Raw genomic sequence first — 21,327 nt, 5'->3', positions numbered from 1 at the left:
ATGCTTGTAACACTAAGTCTTTTTAACTGGATCAATGAGTAAAATGAATTCAGCTTTTTCCCCTCTTTAAACTTTAGTGAAAGCTACTAATAAAAGCTTCCAGTGCTCCTTTATAAAACTTCAGCCTTTTAATAAGATGTAAAGATTCAAAGCAAAGTGAGAGTCTGGCTCATTGAGCTTCCTAGGTTGCAGTATTAATCCTAAATAAACAAATTTGTACGCAGTAATGTTGCTTTTTTGACTGAGCACAGCAAACGAGACTGTGAATTTATAATCTGCCTACAGAATGGCCAGTGGCCTCTCCTTCCTTCTGCCCACTGGCAGCTACACTCTGTTTCCTTTGCATATGCTCGCCTCATGTAACGCACTGGCAGTTTGCAAAAATAATAAAGGGATACATGGCACGCTTTGGCTGCTGTTTTCTTGCTGGATAATACGTACTGGCAGCACAACAATGACGTACGTTTTGAAATCTCGTCATCAGTCTGGATTTACCTGGGCATGTCAGGTCAGACTGAGGGTAGCCCCATGACTGGACATCCAGTGGTGCATTTTGAGGTATTAAGACACAATTTAAGCTTTAAGTACAGGGCGCTACGGAAGATGATATTTATTACAATACTAATTCACAAAGGTTTGTAATTTGGAACTAGAAAGATGCTTGTTCTGAAGGAAAGGAAACAAAAAAGTCAAACTAAGCTTCTTCAAATACAAGGAAACTCACATAGTGGCCCAAATCTAAAGTAACAGTCAAGTCCATATATATATATTTTTTTTTTTCAGAACAAATTTCCTATTTAAAAAGGCAGAAAAACTTGGATTTTTTTTTTTGTGTAGTCTGGAACATGACCCATTTTCTAAAAGTATTACGGAGTTTTAATCACAGACTCGCAGACGTGACTGCAAGAACCCAGAACACTGGCAAAGCCCTCCATATTATGAATTTCTTTCCTCTAACATCAGCATATTGTGGAGTTTTTTTACAAGAAGCTTAAGTTTGTTATAATGTTAAGAAGCTTTGCGTGGCCCACAATACGTAGGGTGTGTGGAGCAGGTTTTTTACTAAACATGGCCTGTGTGGGCTTGCACACAGCTGAGGGCACCTGAATGCAAGGACAGAAGGACGAGCTTCTGTTTCAGTGAAGCACACCCTTTATACACACAGGAATCCAAGGGACTCTCCAAATGCAAAATTGAGCGCTTTATATCAATCTGGACATTTCTTTGCCTAAAACACACATAGTTCTTCACAAAAGTTTAGTATTTTTGTCGCTTTTTACCTTGTTGGAACTCAGTTCTTTGTGTGCATGTGTAGTAGGAAGAGAAAGGGAAGCAGGCAAATAGAAAAGGGAAGCAAATGTGAGATAAAGCAGTCTCAAGTAAATATGGCAAAAATACTAAAATGTGAAAGAAAAAAAGAGCAGACGACAACTATTTGTGTACAAAATGGGAAAATAATCCCTCCTCCACCTCAACTGCTGATTGTAAACTTTCCCAACACCTGCTTAACTCCTCCAAAACAACCCAACAGCAAAACAGCCTTCAAAACTGTGGGAACAGACCATAAATCCTCACAGCAAAGTTTTAAGCAATTATGTTCCGTTTTTGGAATATTTCAAACTAACTGAAGTTAATGGAAGTTGTGCTATTGACTGTAGCTGATACAAGCTCAATAATTTTAATAATTCTAATAGTAATTATAAGATATATATTATAAATATAATAATAATTATTATTATTATAATTCTAATAATTCTCTCAAGCCTTGTTTGATATTGAAATAATTACCGGGCACAACAAAGCTACTGAACACAAGACCATTCTCCATAGGCCATCTGAACGAGAAGTCCTTAATTTGGAGAGCTCAGGAGTGCAGACTTAGGGCATCTGGTCAGCCCTGGGCTTACCCCTGGATAACAGTCCCCAGCACATTTAATTTACCAGCACAGGCCTGGCCTTTCAGTGTGCACAGCTCATGTCCCAGTAATGCCCATCTTAGTCTCCTCCAGAAGACAGCAGACGTGTTCTGTCACATTTTACTATATTGCAGGGGACAAATAATAGGAAGCTGAGTAATTACGGACAGAACTTAGATGAATCTGTTAACAGGGTGACAGTCTCAAACTTCATACCTAATAGAACCTCCTGGAGAAATGGTGGTTTGTTTGTAAGAGAAATAAGAGATGACTGTCAAGAGAACTGCAGGAACTGCTAGTCTAGTGCATCTCTGACATACTATTCTGCAGGGAACATAAAGCTTCACAACAAAGTGGGGTATGTAGTATATGAGTCCCTGTGCTGTTTCTTGGCTGGGATGGAGTTAACTTTCTTTATGGCAGCCTGCATGCTGCTGTGTTTTGGTTTGTGGCTACAGAAGCGTTGATAACACACCGATGTTTTAGCTGCTGAACAGCACTGGCACAGCATCCAGGCCTTTGTTTCCTACTCTGTGCCCCTCCAGAGAATTAGCTGAGAGATGGCGAGAGGCTGGGAGAGGGTACAGCTGGAACAGATGGTCCCACCTCGCCAAAAGGATAGTCCATTCCATATAATGTCATGCCCAGCAATAAAACTGGAGTAGGGAAAGAAGGGGATGGGAAATTTTGTCTTCCAAGGTGGACATTGCTCGGAGACTGGCTGGGTATTGCTCTGCTTTTGGCGAGGAGGTGAGTGACCACTTTTGCATCACTTGTTGGCTTTTGTTGTTGTTAATTTCTTTTTTGCTCTTCCCTTCACTTACTCAACTGTCTTTATCACGACTCATGAGTTTTATTGCTTTTGCTTTCCCTGTATTCTCTCCCATCCCACTGGGGGCTCGTTGAGGATTAAGCAAGTGGTTCTGTGAGTGCTCCGCAGCTGGCTGGGGTCAACCCACTACGGACACCCTTCCTAAAAGATGTAGTCTTTTGGAGACCTATATCCCTCTTCATGGCTACCTGTGTATTGCAGCATTTCTGTCTCAAGAAGCTATTGATTAAAATAATACAATCACAACATCTGGTGTAGAAAATCCCTCTCTCCCGTCATTTGGTCAAATCAGCCCATTTTCCTCTACTCTTGGTCTCACAACATTAAACCTCTTGTGAAATGGAGATATCAGTTATTTGAGGTGGAAAGCTTGCATAAATTTTCCTGACACTGCATTGCAACCGGCTTGGTCTATCACAGCAAAACATTTCTAGGAAGTACTTACGCATTTCTGCAAACAGCTGCCTTCTTTCTGCCATGGTATTTCCTCTTTTCCCACAATCTTCAATCATTCTGGAAGACAAAATCATGTGAAAATATCGAGTGTTGTTCCTAGACTGAACATACGTACATAAGCATCCATAATCGATCCCTGAGAACCTTTGAGGCTGACTGGTGCTCCACATGTGCCCAGTGCCTTTCGCCAGCCTCTCTGTGGCACGGTTTGCAGAGAAGCTGGTCTTCAAATTGTCCTCCGTTCCCCAGACTTTGCTTCCAAGCATTTGTTTTCTTCCTCTCTCTCTCCCCCAAAGGCAATGTTCAGTTTTTCTGCTTGATGTAACTAACTGACTTACATAACACAAGCTCTGAAATTCAATTTAGGTTTTCTTAAATAAGGAATCTTCAGTTCAAATTATGTAAGAGAGAAGAAATCATAAAAGATTCAGATATTATTTTATGGTTTAGAAAATGTCTTCCTAGCCAATTTTGGGTGGAGGAAACAGAAAAAAATAACACAACAGCAACTAAATCTCTACTCCACAACATAATACCCTCTATTTACTCAAGCAAATACACTCCAAAAATTCATTTAAAATCAGGACAGTATGTCTCTGATTAAATGAGTTCCAGTAAAAGGCTCAGAAGTTTGAATACATTTTCCTTCAGTTTGCGGATATAAAAATCTTCAGAATATTTTGAAGAGTGCTACTGCTGGACAGAGCATGGAGAAAAGCGACAGCTTCATTCACAGCCAGCATTCAAACCATAGAAGACTAAAGCCTTCAGAGTAAAGATTAACATCTTTAGCAGCACTCAAAACGTGAAACCAGCGGCAGCATTGCCACTTCCTATGGGTTATTACTCTGGCAAACCAATATCCTTTCCTCCCTGTCAGTCTGGCTAGGGCTTCTGACCTGTGCTGTAATCTACATTCTTCTCTCAACTAGACTGCGTAAAATAACATTGGACCACCTGGGATATAAAGGACATGCTTTGTAGAGGCCCGCAATCCAAAATACTCCACCGTATCCCAGAGCAAACCCACATATGTATATAACAGGAAGCATAAAAGTATTGTATGCTGAAGTCTATCATCACTAAAGGATTTAGCATAGAAAACAGGTTTCCTTTTTTTTCTCACAGAATCACAGAATGTCAGGGATTGGAAGGGACCTTGGAAGATCATCTAGTCCAATCCCCCCGCCAGAGCAGGAACACCCAGATGAGGTTACACAAGAAGGCGTCCAGACAGGGTTTGAATGTCTCCAGAGAAGGAGACTCCACAACCTCCCTGGGCAGCCTGTTCAGTGCTCTGGCACACTCACTGAGAAGAAGTTTCTTCTCATATTTAAGTGGAACCTCCTGTGTTCCAGTCTGCACCCATTGCCCCTTGTGCTATCATTGGTTGTCACCGAGAAGAGCCTGGCTCCATCCTCGTGACACTCACTCTTTATATATATAAACATTTTATATTTATAAACATTACTAAGGTCACCCCTCAGTCTCCTCCAAGCTCAAGAGACCCAGCTCCCTCAGCCTTTCCTCATACAGGAGATGCTCCACTCCATCATCTTTGTGGCTCAGAGAAAGGCAGGCAAGCACATAAAAGGTGTTTTGTTGTGTTGTTTTTTTTTTTTTTCTCCTCCAAAAATGCGCTGTTCAAATGAAGCGCTGGTACATCATAACTGCCTTTTCCAAAGAGCGTATTCAGTCCTCAGAATATTGACAAAGGCTCCGCTAAAGTGCTGTCTATGGTGTACACTTAGTGATGTGAGCAGCAGTCCCAATAGGGAGCGGACAAAGGGGGAGGCTGCAGCCTGTTTGCAGGGGTACTCCAGTTCACCCTTATGCTCTCATTTGGCCAGGAGTGACACAGATGTGTGTAGTACGGCATCAACTCTGAGCTAATACATCCCACCTCTCTGCAGAGATACGAGCTTTCGGTGTAGCGCCCCACAGAAGTGGCCACGCCGCCTCTGATCTGGGGGTAGTTGGTGCCTCGCCTGCTTAGAGGTGTCAGGCAAGGCTCACACCCACCTGCTAAACAGGATACACCAACCTGCACCCTAACTGGACAGTAAGTAGTATTATCATATCTGTTGTACCTGGATCAGCCTTAAATCTCTGCCCATAAAAGATGAAAAATCTATGGAAGCCCACTAGCCTCAGCTTGAGTTCCCCACTCTGTTCTGTTTCTAATCAAACTTATACCAGGAGACAAATTTGCCAGGGTGAACAACCAGATCAAGTAAGACAGGTGTGTTAATAAAGCCCTTTGAAAAGATAGTGTCTTTTGCCAAGTAGGGCAGTTGAGTGAATATTTCAGAGCAAATACAACTTTAGATTAACTTCTATTACTTGTAAAGTGGTTCACGGGCCATCATAATTTTCTCTGACTTCTGCATTCAGAATTATTCTACAAACAATGTGCAACTGGTTTTCAGACTACATACTGTTCACATTAATGGACTGAGATTGGGTTATTTCGATTTTGGCACAAGGATTACATCACCCTCTCTAAGTTTCTTGATATTAATATAGTTTACACTTAAATCTTACAGATTTTTCTCCATTTATTAATTTGCTGTTTTCATACCACCAATGTTCTCTAACATACATGAAATAACCACTTGTCTCACAGTGATTGCTGCAAACTTAATCAAAACCAAAAGGGGTGCAAGTTTATTCTCCCTTCTCATACTGCCTCTTGGATAAAAATATTCCTTAGCTACTGCTTTAAAATATCTACAGCACATCCACTGGAACATGGCTCACCTGTGACCTTATTCACCACGTTGAAGAACTTTCCCAGTCAAAATTAATGAAAAAAAGGTATTTTTCAAATAATGCAAATTGTACAGCAAGTTCTCTGCTTCCTTCAGAGAGCCAATTCTTAAAGTGTCCTTTCATTAACCAGTTTTCCCTTTTGTGCAATTCATCTTCCCTTTACTTTTATTGATGTTTATATCTCCTTATATAAAATGTTTCCTGGACCTGATCATCATTTTTCAGAATGTCCCATTATCTACTGAAACTCAATCACCCTCTTCACTACTTGGGCTTATGGGGATTACCAGGCCTGACAAATAACTTTGTATTTACACACGCACAACTCAGACTTCCTTGGAGATGGAAGAAACTTTGTATTACTGCACTAGATATTTTGCAGATTTTACAATAGCCTTCATCCCAAATGACAATCCTAAAATCCACTGCAATGGGATATATGCCATTAAACTAACGAGAACATCAGCAGTGGCAGTATTTTCAGATAGATGTCTTCTATCCCTCCTTCACATCTTTTCCTGGTAGAAGAAAAATGGCACACGATGCTCATCAATATTGTTATTTTTGAGTCGCCATTGATAAGAATTCACTCAACCCTGTCTTCCAAGCTTTTTGTATGCATTTTTAATTCTAGCATGTGCTACAGCCCAGGCTCAACTAATGCCATGGGTCATGGGTGTTGGGCATCTCCCTTTTCAGCCTTGTTCACCTTGATCCAGCTCACAAGTACAGAGCTCAGCTCTTTAATTCTGATTACAGAGACTCACACTTTGAGCCTGGGATGCTCTCGTTCAGTCCCTGGGGCTGGCCATGAGCAGAACTGACTACACTCATGTTCCAGTATTTCTCATTTTGCTTACAACACGTGTCAAGTCACAGAAAAGAAAAAGCACAATTTGTTCTACAGGGGAACAGCACAAATCACAAAGTGAACTTTAATGTACTTTACAAACAGAATAAATGATCAGAGACATAATTTTGAAAAATATTAATTGATGTACACTCTTCACATAGTAGGGTTTAGATTATATTTGTCTTCTATTGATTCCTTCAACTATCTTTTTCCCTTCACTTTTCTCCCCAGGAATTAGCTCCTCCACTGCAGGTGGGAGAACACCTCCTGTGCATCTAATTAAAATTCTTGTCACGGGCTAATTAGTAAGGTACTAATTAGCAAGGTATTAAGACTTCAATCCATTACAGACATTATAGAGCAGAAGTCATTCCAAGCATAAGGTTTCCAGCCTCTGAAAAAGAAACCATTAATGCTTCATTTCTACCAGTGTTCCAAGCTGAAAACTTCTATGATGTTAGTAGTGCTTGTAGAAAAATAATAAAGAAATAATTTAGTTTGATTTGAACTCTTTTGATTACAATTTCATTTTCATGCTTACCATGTGTCAGAAGCATAGTTCATCTATTTTTTAATATACTTTATTTGTTTATAAAATCTAGGAGGGTATATCATATAATATACATTAGGCGAGAACTAAACGCCTCATTTTTCTTTCCTTTCCTGTTGTGCTGCTTTGACTTATGAGCTCTATCTCTATGCACGGTAAAAGCACCGCCTGCCACAATTAAATCATTAGCTTCAAAAAAACCATCAAAAGAAGTAATTGCCTGTACACCTGGAAAAGGAGCTCCCCTCTGGAGAGTTCCATACACTCCCCCAGAGACTGTAAAAGATTCCCAACCTGGCACACACACATACACACGGTTTGATGGCTCTGACAAAAGCCATCCCATTAACACTTCCACAAATCCCCATCCCATTCATGTGTGATGGATGAAGTGCCTCAGGGGGGTGGGAAGTGCACCAGCAAGGAAAATTGTCTGCTAAAATCCATTAACTGTGATACAAAAAATTTCGCAGAATCATTTTGGTTGGAAAAGCCCTTTAAGATTATTGAGTCTAACCATTAACCTAGCACTGCCAAGTCCAACACTGAACTATGTCCCTGAGAACCTCATCTATGTGTCTTTTAAACCCCTCCAGGGATGGTGACTCCACCACTTCCCCGGGCAGCCTGTTCCAATGCCTGACAACCCTTTCCGTGAAGAATTTTTTCCTAATATCCAATCTGAACCTCCGCTAGTGCAACTTGAGGCCATTTCCTCTTGTCCTATCACTTGCTACCTGGGAGAAGAGACCAACCCCCTCCACGCTACAACCTCCTTTCAGGCAGTTGCAGACAGCGATCAGGTCTCCCCTCAGCCTCCTTTTCTCCAGGCTGAACAGCCCCAGCTCCCTCAGCCACTGACAAAAGAGGCTCTGAATCCTGACTGGTGACATTCCCAATGGTCTTTCAGGCTGGATAAAAGTTGTTTTTTTTCATTGCAGCAGGCAGAGAGGAAAAAGAGAAACACTTGTCTCTGCCTGAGTCTTATCCAGTCATGCTTGCCGAAGCGCTTGGGAGCGTTCTGGGATGCAACTTCTAGCTGGAAGTTCTGCTCCAGAAGCGTGGTAAAACCCACAGTGAGCATCTCGAGATCACTTTTGGAAAGAGCACCATCATTTGGTAGAAAATATCAACCAGGCTCAAGCATCCTTCATTCTGAGCAGTCTCTATTTCCCTAGTGAGGAAATCTTCAACTTACATGAAATGTCAAATGTTAGATATTCGCTATGGTGTCTCTGGGAATTGGAAGCATTAGGATGCAGAAAAATGTGCTGGTTTCTCAGTGGCCATTTTTCATGCTGTTGGCAAATCAGATGCTATTTTCTATGCAACTGGTCAATAGTTAAACCCACCTTTGAGCAGACAACAGGAACATTTTTCAGCTGCATAGGCTTCTTATCTTCCATTGCTCAGCACGCTTTTATCAAAATGCCCTCCATACATAACAAACTGCTATTCCTTTTCAGGATTTACCTGCATCGGAGATTTTGATTTATGAAAATGGAAGAGCCTGCTGGGGTCTAGCTTACAGTGACTTCATGAAGAACTCAAAAGCTGTATTAACAGGTAGGTTTGGAGTGCCGTGCAAGCAGGATTCACAGCAATATGAGAGAAGATTTTCCCCAGATTTTTTCCTCGTATCCCATTTTCTCGAAATTCAGCCCTGGTAGGTGGATGCCGCTCAGCTAACTAGAGCAGAGTTATGGCTGTTTATTTCAAAGTGAATTCAGACTGGAGAATAGAGAGTTAAAAGTGACTGCTAGCTAAAACCATATTTGCAAAGTCACCAACCTCAGCAATCCTTGAAGTTAGTAACGAGAATCACGAAAGGCCATTTCAGAGCCCTCTTCCCCTTAATGGATTTATTGGTGCCTTATGAATGGCTTGTTCCACATCTTTTAATGAAGCAGGTCCCTAATAGGTCTCCCTCTGCTTTACATTCCAGGACTAATCTTTGGCACTAAAATAAAATTGTTCATTGCTCTTTCCTGAGGCAAGGTATAATTGCATTGCTCTTACAGTGCTTGTTTGCATTTTATCTAGATGAGCATTTACAGTGAAGGAGGAAAATAAAAGCTGTTGCTAAGCTCACCTCCAACATGTATGTCTGTCTCTTATTTTTGTTATATTTTGCAATTTTAATATTACAAAAAATTTGAAATTCTCTCTTGATTTATTTCTTTAGTGAAATTTGTCTCTTGTTTTTAAGAAAGAATTTACCAAGAGATTTTTCATCAGTTCCCCTTTTGTGAGCTTCGTATCCTTAGTAGAAAACTGTCAAAAATGCCTAATAAGGCACCCACTGCAACTCATTTTCATAATGCTCAGTCTTCAAGGAAGTCTGAATGCTATGCAAATCTCATCTGTGAGGTCTGAAAAACAAACTGCGAAGAGGTTCATCACTAAAGAAAGAAAGGGCAATTTGAAGACAGAAAACATGAGAGTCAACATAGACTAATTTCCTATTTAATACTGTACAGAACCAGAACTTTGACAGAGGATGCTGTGACTGTTTGGCTTCAGGGAACAAAGGGACCATCAGTCATTTTCCATGTGCACTGGGCATTATCAAGTTTAGGAATTTAAACTGTTATTAAACTGGGCCAAAATATATCCCAAAATCGTTGGGTTTCTGCTTTTTATGGGTGCTTATAGAGTATAATTTTCAGCTTTTCTGTGCGACACAAAGGAGGACTTCTCTTGTATAACACAGAATTCAGACATGAAAGACATTTTAAAAAAATAGTACTTGAGACTGACAATATATATGTCAAACTATAAGAACTGTCTTAAAAGAGTAGCTTAGAAATATTTTTCCAACCATGCTCTTTTAGAGTCAGCCTTCCTGGCACTACAAGAAACTAGTCTACTGAATGAAACATGCAAATAAAACTAACGTTCAGTGCTTCAGATATGTTTTCACCCTTTGAGAGCATAAAATTATCCAATAAAAATCATTTAGGTCAGCTCCAAAAAACTTCTCTCCCATGCGTCATTGCCATCACTTCTGATAAACAGTTCTGATAAAGAGTAGGGATTGATTTTAGCTAACTGGTACAGATTTAAATACAGCTTTTCAAAGTCCTATTCAAATGCTATCTTAAAATAATACTTCATTTTATTAAATATTTTGAAACAAATAAAGCAGATATTGATTTCCTTTACACTCATGCATGATGTTTCAGAGCATCAGATCAGCTGAGGGGTAGTTAGAAACAACCTCCGCTAACAGTCCTTCTTTTTTGTTATATTCAAAACACATTCCAGAAACAGAAGAAAACCCAAAAACTCAGACACAAAAGCTGATGATACAGAATCTGCTTGTCTCATGTATTAATTTTTTAATGGAGTTTTGCCACTCCTTCATCATGGAGCTGGATTTCCCCCAAACGGTAGTTTTTCCTTCAACATATGTTTTTTTTAAAAACTATTTTTTCTAAAAAACAGGATCAATAAAGCATTGATCACCTTTAAACACTCAAATTTGCAATTCTGCTTCTTTCAGTTGCTTAAGCAAGGAATAATTCATAGGGAAAACTGTAATGAAACTCAAGAGATAAGGATTTTATCACAGGAAGCACATAATTGATACTCTGATACTTTGGTACCCTGGTCTTCTCTGAGGTCTTTTTATTTGCCATTGTAGAGACACAAAGGAGGTTGCAGGATTTCACACATAATTAAACTCTTACTTAGTCAAAGGGACTTTTCAGTTCTTCTTGTGCTGCCATAATTAAACCCAAATTCATTTGAGTAAGCTGTCAGTGATACAACCATGTTGGGAAGCATTTCCTGGATTCTGCCAATTTTAATAATACAAGTTGTCAGTTTTTGTACATAGGGATTTGATTATTATTTTCTGTAGGACAGTAGGTACTTTCATCTCCTTAGAATTATAAAAACATCTAAATAAACCAAATGGTAGCTGTGGGAGAAGATGCATTCCTAGGCAGTTGAAATTATTGAGCTCCTCTGCGTGTATTGCGAAAATCTTTCACTCAAATTAAATATTGTTGGGTAGTCAAACAAATTAGTTAATAGATAGGATGCTGGCTTTTGTCACCTTACCTGATCAAAAGTTTTGGCACCCAAACAATTAATTGAATAGCAACTGATTCAGAGAAGTTTTAAAAAACCTTATCAATTAAGAAGACTTTTCCATTACTCAACTGACAACCAATAATAATTTTATTTTTAATTTTTATGCCTGAAATGGACCCCTTTGGCCTTTTTCCTCTTTTTAATTTTCTGAAGTATTATAACAAATAGATACATAGAAAAGTAGTCTGAATTATATATAAACAACACAGCTAAAAGAAGAATCTTTAAAAGCCTTTCCATGAAAATCCAAGCCTCTCCAGATCTAAATGAGGAAAAGGTGGGAAAAAAATTACAAATGAAAGAATGATGAGGCACTGATGAAATTGTTCACATATATTCTTTCATAGTGGTAGCTGTCAATTTGTCTTGAAGTCCAGTGAAAGTGGGCACTAGGACAGAAGAATGGGGCTAGGATGGGAATTAACAAATTTATGAGCAGATTTGGGTTAAGTATACCTTCTGAGACAAAAAAAGCTTTGATTACCGAGTCTGTACAAATCTCATGCAGAGAGAAATCAGATTCTTAATGCAAGTATGAGCAGCCTACAGGCTGATCTAATTAATATCTGAAGAAGGCATTTTTAGCAATTAACCATTGTCAGGGGATAAGGAAATGTGAGATTCTCTCTTTTTCACCTGGCCATATCCCTTCTATGAGTGGCCTGATGACTTGGGTAAAAGTGATACAACTTGATCATTTCAGTGGCTGCATTCAGCTGAAGATTCCTTTAAAGCAGACACCAACCTGTCCTTTTTAATTCTGTTTTCAAGTACCGGATCACACTGAAGGACACACATCTAAGTCTCTAAGTTAGTGGTGGGAAAACAAGTTCCAAGCGCATTGTTAACATTATTTCACTTGGCAGCCTTGGCCGTAATAGTTCAGTCCTCAAGATATTCAGTTAAGACACTAACTATCCCAAAGCAGAATGATTAAAATCAGTGTCTGTGCACTCTCATTCCATAACTGCCTACCTGCATACCCATGAATAACCACAGAAGCAGTACAGCAATACAGTCACTACATCCAACAGAAATGGACCAGGTAGGCTGGCTCTACCATGTGATGTCAGAAGAAACAGCAGAAAAAAATAAATCTAAGCAATGAGATGTCCAAATTTGTAAAAATTTAAGTGACATTACAGGCCAATACAAACATTTTTGAGTCTTCTAATGGTGAATGCATAGGAAAAGCAAACTCAGATGGGCTTCAGTTCAACAAAAGCTTTCGTTAATCTGTCCTTATTCTGCAAAGCCTTTACACACACACTGAACTCCAAGTGTATGCTCGAATTCCATTGTGCTGACCGAGTACTTAGCTGAAGAGGAATGGACTGCTGAACCAAGCTCAAAGGGTTTTCTATTTAGTCCCTAATAAATGTCAAAGAAAAAGGACAGCCTACAAGCAGTGTATATAAAAGGGAATGTACTTGGAAATGGCACTTCAAGGAGGAGCCAGAATATCTCCCAACACAAGATAAGCTTTAGTCACGTGCAGAGATGTATCTAATAGAGAACATACCTCCTCTGCATGTGATGTGGAAGTTTATAGAGTATTGAGGTCACTTGGAAAGCAAAAGGAATTAAAGAATTGAAGAGAACGGTGGAAGAAACACAAGAATCTTTCCCCCTTTCATCCTTCTCCTCTTCATTATTTGGATGTATGCTGAGATGCTACTCAGGACACTTTTCTAAACGTAAACTGTGAAGACAACTACATTTTATGTCCATTCATACATCACTGGTTATTCCTGACGCATCCCTCCACAGGAGATTAGTCTGTTACAAAAATGCCTTCGATGCAAATGCATTCTGTCTTTGCCTCCCATTGCTGGACTACTCTCCTATGATATTACCATACCCTTTCACGTTAGTCCAGTTAATTAATTTCAGTGATTAATAACGTGCAACTATTTTTTAGGAGTAGGAATTTTTGCAAAATTATCTATTTAATAAATACTAAGGCATCTTATGGTCTCACTACAACGTCAACATGTTAGACATGAGGCTGTGAAGGGCTGTAATAACTTAAAACAAGTCAGGAAAAAACAGACACTTGTTTCAACAGGTAAAGGACGACAGGAAATGAAAGAAAATGCAAACGAACAAAAATGGACAGCTTGATAGGCTCTATCGGCTAGTACATTTTCTCAATTAAAAACCCTAATATAAAAAAAATACTTTAAACGTAATTAAAATCTGACATTATTTTATTAGGCATAACCATTATTACAATAGCATACAGAAGAAAATGAAATACAATATAATTATGTAGCAAATAGTCTCATACACTAAGCCAGAACAGCAAACTAATGCCTGAAATATTGAATGCAAAGATAATGGCTGGTGACGCTTGTAAATGGACTCGGCAGAAACAGGCTGCTGCCCATGATTCACTGATCCTGTTCCTTCCTCTCAGACACGCACATTATCCCTAACACCGGTTGGACCCTGCTAAACTTGAGTTACTGGTGTACACACAAAATATACTTGAAGAGGAACATTTTTAATAAAACAATATTAATTATACTGTGAAAGAACATTTAGGTTATAAAAATCCCTCCAGTGCAGCGTAAACATTTCAGCTGTTAGAAATATGCTTGTAAGCAGATGTTCATCTGGAGAAATTTCAGTGTCCTGAATTTACCTTTCCCACGGCAAGGAGGGAATGTGAAGAAAGCCAAGGGGAGCACGGGAAAGCCCAGAATGAGCTCAGCTCATCAAACTGGCACCTATGGCTGCAAAGATTCCTGATGTGCTTTGAAATCCCCAAGGGATTGTTAGAAGAGATTCTTCTTCATGTAAAATGAAGTAGATAGCTTCTTAGACAAACTCACCTACAGGTAGTCAATACAGAAGACATGCTCCTACCAAGCATTGCTCTACAATGCACAGAATGCATCAACTTTCACAGAAAAAATGACTTTTGTAACATTAATGACAGGTTACAAGGGGTGCCAAAACAGTCAAGACACACTCACACAGCACTTTGTCTGCATGCATTTCTGTCATGTTCCACCAAAGACTAAACTTCCTCAAACTAATTTTTCAATACTTCCTTTCTTCGCAAAGATCTCATTTTCCTTCTATTTCTGCTATTATTCCACACACATTTAGTACAAAACCAACAGTTTACATTTAAATGCAGGCATAAGGCTGTAATGGAAGATGAATGTTTTACATGCTGTATGACCTCCATTGCCAGGAGGAATTACTGGTCTCAAGCCAACACCTTTGCCTATGCAGGATAGTTTTTTACCCTGGGAGAACTAATGTGGACTTCAGTGAGGCTATTCAATGAATAAATAAGAACTTACCCATCCTTACATCATGGCTGCATTTAGCTTTTTCCATAAACCGCCCAACAGAGTAGTTCTAGGAGAACTGCCTCAAATCCCACTCCATGGAGCAACCCCAATCACTGAACTCCCAGCTGTAAAGCGGCTGTTTTCAGGACCCTACACACTTACACAAGTATTTCACAAAGCCCAGTTGCCAAAAATGCATGTCCATCAGCCATGAGAAAGGCTCACTGCCAACAGAAGGGGAACGGTCAGTGTGAAAACAAAGAGACACCCTACAGAAATGCATGGGGTATCAGGGCCTCCAGCAGCTTGCAAGGCACGACATACTCTGGGAGGGAGAATAGCAATGCGAACTCTTATAAAACAATTTTTATGTGAAATGCTCTGGTTTTGAGCAGATAAAACATTGTACAGACACGTTGAGCATCAGGTACTGACCACCTGTAACCATGTACAGCGTAGATAAGGTTCTTAGGGACATGGTTAATGACAGTGTTAGGTTAATGGTTGACTCAATGAACTTGAGGGTCTCTTCCAACCAAGATGATTTTATGATTCTATCACAGAATCACAGAATGTTAGGGATTGGAAGAGACCTCGAAAGATCATCTAGTCCAATCCCCCCGTCAGAGCAGGAACACCCAGATGAGGTTACACAGAAGGCGTCCAGGCGGGTTTGAATGTCTCCAGAGAAGGAGACTCCACAACCTCCCTGGGCAGCCTGCTCCAGTGTTCTGTCACCCTCACTGAGAAGTTTCTTCTCATATTTAAGTGGAACCTCCTGTGTTCCAGTTTGCACCCATTGCCCCTTGTGCTATCATTGGTTGTCACCGACAAAAGCCTGGCTCCATCCTCATGACACTCACCCTTTACATATTTATAAACATTAATGAGGTCACCCACCAGTCTCCTCCAAACTAAAGAGACCCAGCTCCCTCTGCCTTCCCTCACACGGGAGATGCTCCACTCCCTTAATCATCTTCGTGGCCCTGCGCTGGACTCTCTCCAGCAGTTCCCTGTCCTTCTTGAACTGAGGGGCCCAGAAATGGACACAATATTCCAGATGAGGTCTCACCAGGGCAGAGCATGGGGGAGGAGAACCTCTCTCGACCTGCTAACCACCCCCCTTCTAATACACCCCAGGATGCCATTGGCCTTCTTGGCCGCAAGGGCACAGTGCTGGCTCATGGTCATCCTGCTGTCCACCAGGACCCCCAGGTCCCTTTCCCCTGCACCGCTCTCCAACAGGTCGTTCCCCAACTTATACTGGAACCTGGGGTTGTTCCTATCCAGATGCAAGACTCAACACTTGCCATTGTTATATTTCATTAAATTTTTCCCTGCCCAACTCTCCAGCCTGTCCAGGTCTTGCTGGATGGCAGCACAGCCTTCTGGCGTGTCAGCCACTCCTCCCAGTTTGGTGTCACCAGCAAACTTGCTGACAGTGCACTCTATTCCCTCGTCCAAGTCACTGATGAATATATCGAATAGTACTGGTCCCAGTACTGACCCTTGAGAGGCTCCACTAGATACAGGCCTCCAACCAGACTCTGCCCCATTGACCACGACTCTCTGGCTTCTTTCCTTCAGCCGGTTCGCTATGATTCTGTGTAGCACAGCAGCCCAGCAGCTGTACCCCAGCCAGAGCTGCTGAGGTATTAGTGGCCACTACAGGGGCACTGGAAATTGGGCCACACGAGTGAGAGTACTACACAGATCCTCTCGGAGAGCTGTAACCTCGCTAGGCTTGGATTTTGACAAGAAAATGTGCTTGAATTGACTGTCACAGGTGAGAGGCACATTTACCAGGGTACTTAAGACCAGCAGGTAGCTACGGACCAGTTCTACCCTTGGGGGCACGGTGCACAACCAGCCCCTGCAGCCAGCAGCCAGCTCGCCGGTGGGATGCTCGGGCCGCACAGCCGCTTTCACAGCAGCGACCAGTTTACTTCAGAGAGCAACAGAAACTGGAACTGAGAAGTCCACGTTAGAAGTGCCACACCACCGCTCGAACAAAGCCATGTCCACTTTGAGCCCTGCTGGTAGACAGAGACAATCCTTAAATGGGTCCAGAGGCATCTAAATTGAAATAGCTGATGATAAGCAGATTTGAGTTAAGCTGCTTAATTGTATTTGCAAACGAGAATGCATTTGCACCTCATGTGTCATTTGCTTAATTCTGAGACCATGTCTACTATTTTTCTGAGTATTCTGGCAAAAAAACCCAGTGGTGCATTTTTGGTCTGCCTTATCAAATGTATCACATCAGAGCAGGAAGCAAGAGACCTTCTTCCTTCGTTTGTCTCTGGTTCAACCACACTTAATATCATATTCAGGTTTAGGCACCGAGTTGTCTGGAAGCTATTGACAGAGTGGAAGGAGCGAGGAGGAGAGATGGGGAAATACTCAGAGGGTGGAGACAGGCGGGTTTGATTTCTAGGAAGCGAAAAATGAAAAAAAACGATACAGTTTTGTTAAAAGCTGATGAGCTGGGAATAAAATATGTATCTGCTGTTCATGTTGAGGAAATAATTATTAGGTGTGATACACAGGGTTTAATTAGGAATAAAAGGAATGATATTTAAAAATGGAAAATGTCCGATCTCAACAGAAGAACTCTGAAGTGAAAGATGTATGAGGTTGTGGACAATCTCTCGAGGGATGTTGTGAATGCCCTACAGACTGTGGCTTTTAAAATGTCCAAAATATATATTGTATGTCCAACACTGTATTTTCAACAAGGAGAAATGGAGACTCCAGAAAAGTTTCTGGGCCAGACTCTCAGATGGTATAAAATAGCATGTAATAGAGTTTTATCAGCAAAGGATCATCTTCCATTCCCCAGTTGTATCTGTTTTTTTCCTCCTACATATTTCATAATCTAGTTTCTTAGACATGCAGCCTTTAAAACAGACTAGCTCAGCAGCCACATCCTATTCCCTCATTGCTTTCTGCCTGCACTATTGCCTTTCTTTTGTCCCTTCTTTCCCACACCATCCATTTGCCTCTACTGACTTCTGATTTCTCAGGCTTCCTCCTGTGTTGTATCAAGGAGCTGTGATGTACAGCAGACTGCTGAGTGACAGCTTATCACTTTGCTTCCAGCCTGAGCCTCCAGTGTGAACAGAGCAAAGGAAGGGAGCGAACCACACAGCTGGATGTTGGGCACTGGGCTCTGGTCTCTCTTTTGTGTTGAACAGACGTCAAAGGCTAAAACACTAAAGACAAAAGAGCTGCCGAACTCCCTTTTCACCTCTGAGAAAGATGACAATAACACAGCACCCTATACATCAGTGAAGTGTATTAAAGACAGAAGGTGACTAGGAGCGGTGCTAGTGTTGTGAAGAAGCTGCCTCTCCCTTAGAAAAGGGAGCAGATAAAGCCTTTTGGCACAAGTGCCTCCTCAGATGTTCTTCACCTTCTACTAAAAGAAGTTCTGGCCGGTGATGTCTTTGGACTGGGCTAAATTAGCTGGTACTTTTTACAAGGTGCTTGAGCTACACGCAGAATCCCAATGCAGGAGAACTTCCTGGAGCAAATTCTTCCACTTCTCAAATTATAAACCTGACCACGGACAAGGGTACATTTGCTCAGTGCTCTGCAAGAGAATGCCACCCACCCTCCCACTGTGGCCTTTGGTGAAGGCCTTTGCGATATGCAAAGGGAAAGGCAAACCTATGCCATGGAAGAAGAAACAACAGCCAGCTTTGCTCTGCTGTCACAAGGCATTGTTATGAGGTATTGGCTTTGAAGAGCTAGGGACCAAATTAGAACGACGTAGCCAAGTCAAAACCATTCAGGATCAAAAACCTGAGAAGCAAGAATAGAACAAGCCCAGGTCTAGGGGCAGACATGGTCAGAGGTGGGGATCTGCATCAGGAAGCCAGGTGTGTCCTGTGTAGCAGGATCCTGGGCAAGAGCAAGAGACAGTTGCAGCAAAATCAGTGGGAAGAACAAAAGCATTTCAGCAGAGGAGAACCAGGTGTACGCAGAAAAGAGGCAGGACTAAGAAGTGAGATGCATTAACACAGCATAATCATAGAATCATACAATAGTTTGGGTTGGAAGGGACCTTCAAAGCTCATCTAGTCCAAACCCCCTGCAATGAGCAGGGACATCTTCAACCAGATCAGGTTGCTCAGAGCCCCGTCCAGCCTGGCCTGGAATGTCTCCAGGGATGGGGCATCTCCCACCTCTCTGGGCAACCTCTGCCAGTGTTTCACCACTCTCATTGTAAAAAATTTCTTCATGTCTAGCCTGAATCTCCTCTCCTTTCATTTAAAACCATTATCCCTTGTCCTATCGTAACAGGCCCTGCCAAAAAGTCTGTCCACATCTTTCTTATAAATCCTTTTAAGTACTGAAAGGCTGCAATAAGGTCTCCCTGGAGCCCCCTCTTCTCCAGGCTGAACAACCCCAACTCCCTCAGCCTGTCCTCATAGGAGAGGTGTTCCAGCCCTCTGATCATATTCACCAAGTAGCCAAGAAAAACTGGTGAGATAACCTCATACAGCTTTTTTTAAGGTGGGGAGAGTGGCCAATCCTTAGCTCCTGTGTCTGGCCTGTTCCACTCAGGAGACTGAATACAACCTGTTGCAGGGCTGGGGGTCTTGGAGAGGCTCTGTCTCAGCTGACCAGGGCTTTTTGTTGTCCCTTGACCAAGGTACTTCCAGAAGACAGTGTCATTCCAGCTGTAGGCCCGGCCGTGCAGGCTGTCGCCATGCAGGGGGCTGCTTTCCCCCAGGGGAGCTTGCCCTTCCCCTTCACCTCTCCACTGGTGCAGGGGGTGGCGGCAGCTCTCCATGTGCATTGCCAGGAGACCCAACTTGAAGAGGGCTGGAGCTGGCCTGGAGGGCGCAGGAAGCCTGACAACACAGCTGAAAATGCTTCTCAAGCATCATCTGAAGAACTTGAAAGATCACAGTCCAGTTCAGATTTTCAGCTCTTCAGCTCAAAAATTTCCATTTCCAAACCTTGGAGAGACACAGGATCATTCTGCCTTCTCAATCCATTGCTTATTGACTCAGGTTATCAGTTATCTCTGTTTCAGCTCTTCTAACACCTGCATTTCACTACAGATGCCCAGAGGCAAAGGGTGCTTAGGTATTAGAGGTGTGAATTCATTTCCAGAGGCACTGAAACAGACTTAACAAAATCTATTGGGTAAATATTTAGCTGTAGGCCTGGTTCTAAGCAGCCCTGTGGAAGCATGATGCTACAACACAAGTAAGTTCAAAAAGGGACTTGAAAATGCCAGAGAGGCTTTTTCTCCAGTTGCTCACAATTTTATTTTACTTCTTTATTTTCAATTTTGCCACTCAATCCTATTTGTATAGCGGCCAGAGAGGACAAATACGTTTGCTTGGAACAGACTTACATGCAAGTAAAGTGTTGAAATATTTGGCAAAGAAAGGCGTTTTGGTGGTGTTCCTTGCACACACCTCATTTTTCTGCGGCTGAGGAGAAGGACTGAAAGGATTTCCACTGGCCACCTCCGACGTCCGGAGATTTGTTTGTATCAAGTGCCAGTCATTCCTCACTATCTCAGCAACAGGCTGCTTCAGGCTGTATCACCTAATGCACGACATCACGAAGATTTGGGTGAGGTAGAAAAATACTGCAGGGTAGCACTTCTGGGGGTAGCATTTGTACGTCAGCCCTATGAGCTGGCTCCATCAGCAGGGCTTCCCAGAGCAGAAGCCCCAAAGGGTCCACGAGAGGCCAGGGTGGAGCAGATCCCACTCCGGCGTAGCAGCCACCCTGGAAGTCTTTCAAATGCGCAGTTTCTGATTAAGAGTCAGTCTGTTTGTGAAGGTTTTAACATCGCAATCCTAAAGCTATAAATAACCTGCATCATTAATAAGTTCAAAATAATGAGGGGGAATCATCTGCTGAAATTGTACTGACTGAAATTGTGTCGCTATCTTGAGGGGGAGACTAGAAATCATTAAAAAGCTTTAGAATTTTGTAAGATAATGTATTTATAAAACTGTAAAAATACATACGCATCAAAATGATAAATTAATGCACTTAAAAAAACAAACAGTTGGAGAATCAACATTTTTTAGCCCCTGGAAGTTGCTACATCTGCCAGCAAGAGTTCATGACATCAGCTGAATTCTTGAACAGTGCCAAAAACTCAGATCTTGGAACAGTTTTAGGTGAGCTACTCTGAACAGGAAGAATGCTGAGCACCAAATCCCGTGCTTCATATGTGAATGCTTTCTGTTCACCTCTGAAATTTCAACAGAAAAGCTAGGTACAAACATTTAAAACAAAGGGCACCTTATCAGACCTGAATAATGTATTTGCTAGGATCAAAAAGACACATCACATAATCTTTGTCCTGACTGCTCAGTTTTTGATATGGCAAAGGATTAGGAAAAAACAAATACAGTACTCTCTCAAATGTCCAAATAAAAGATGATCCCATTCTCCTCATGCACACCAAACAAACAGAGATCACATCTGCACACATTTGGTTACATCCGGATAAAAGCGAGTTTGTTTTATATTTGTTTCCCTAGCACTGCAAACACTGA

General features: G+C 41.5%; 1 protein-coding gene across 13 annotated transcripts in view; it reads right to left on the bottom strand.

The window, feature by feature from the left end:
• DTNA (dystrobrevin alpha) overlaps positions 1-21,327 on the bottom strand; it is a 187,066-nt gene that overhangs the window by 96,900 nt on the left and 68,839 nt on the right. For 11 of the 13 annotated variants that reach the window (XM_065627641.1, XM_065627642.1, XM_065627637.1 and 8 more), the window contains one exon: positions 3,194-3,261. In XM_065627641.1, the coding sequence (XP_065483713.1) occupies positions 3,194-3,261 (68 nt within the window). Of the gene's footprint in view, positions 1-3,193; positions 3,265-21,327 lie in introns of all 13 variants that reach the window. The other 2 variants (XM_065627633.1, XM_065627634.1) reach the window with 1 other exon arrangement.

This window comes from Caloenas nicobarica, chromosome 2 (assembly GCF_036013445.1).
Source record: "Caloenas nicobarica isolate bCalNic1 chromosome 2, bCalNic1.hap1, whole genome shotgun sequence".
Lineage (NCBI taxonomy): Eukaryota > Metazoa > Chordata > Aves > Columbiformes > Columbidae > Caloenas > Caloenas nicobarica.
This window is presented reverse-complemented; position numbering and strand designations above follow the sequence as displayed.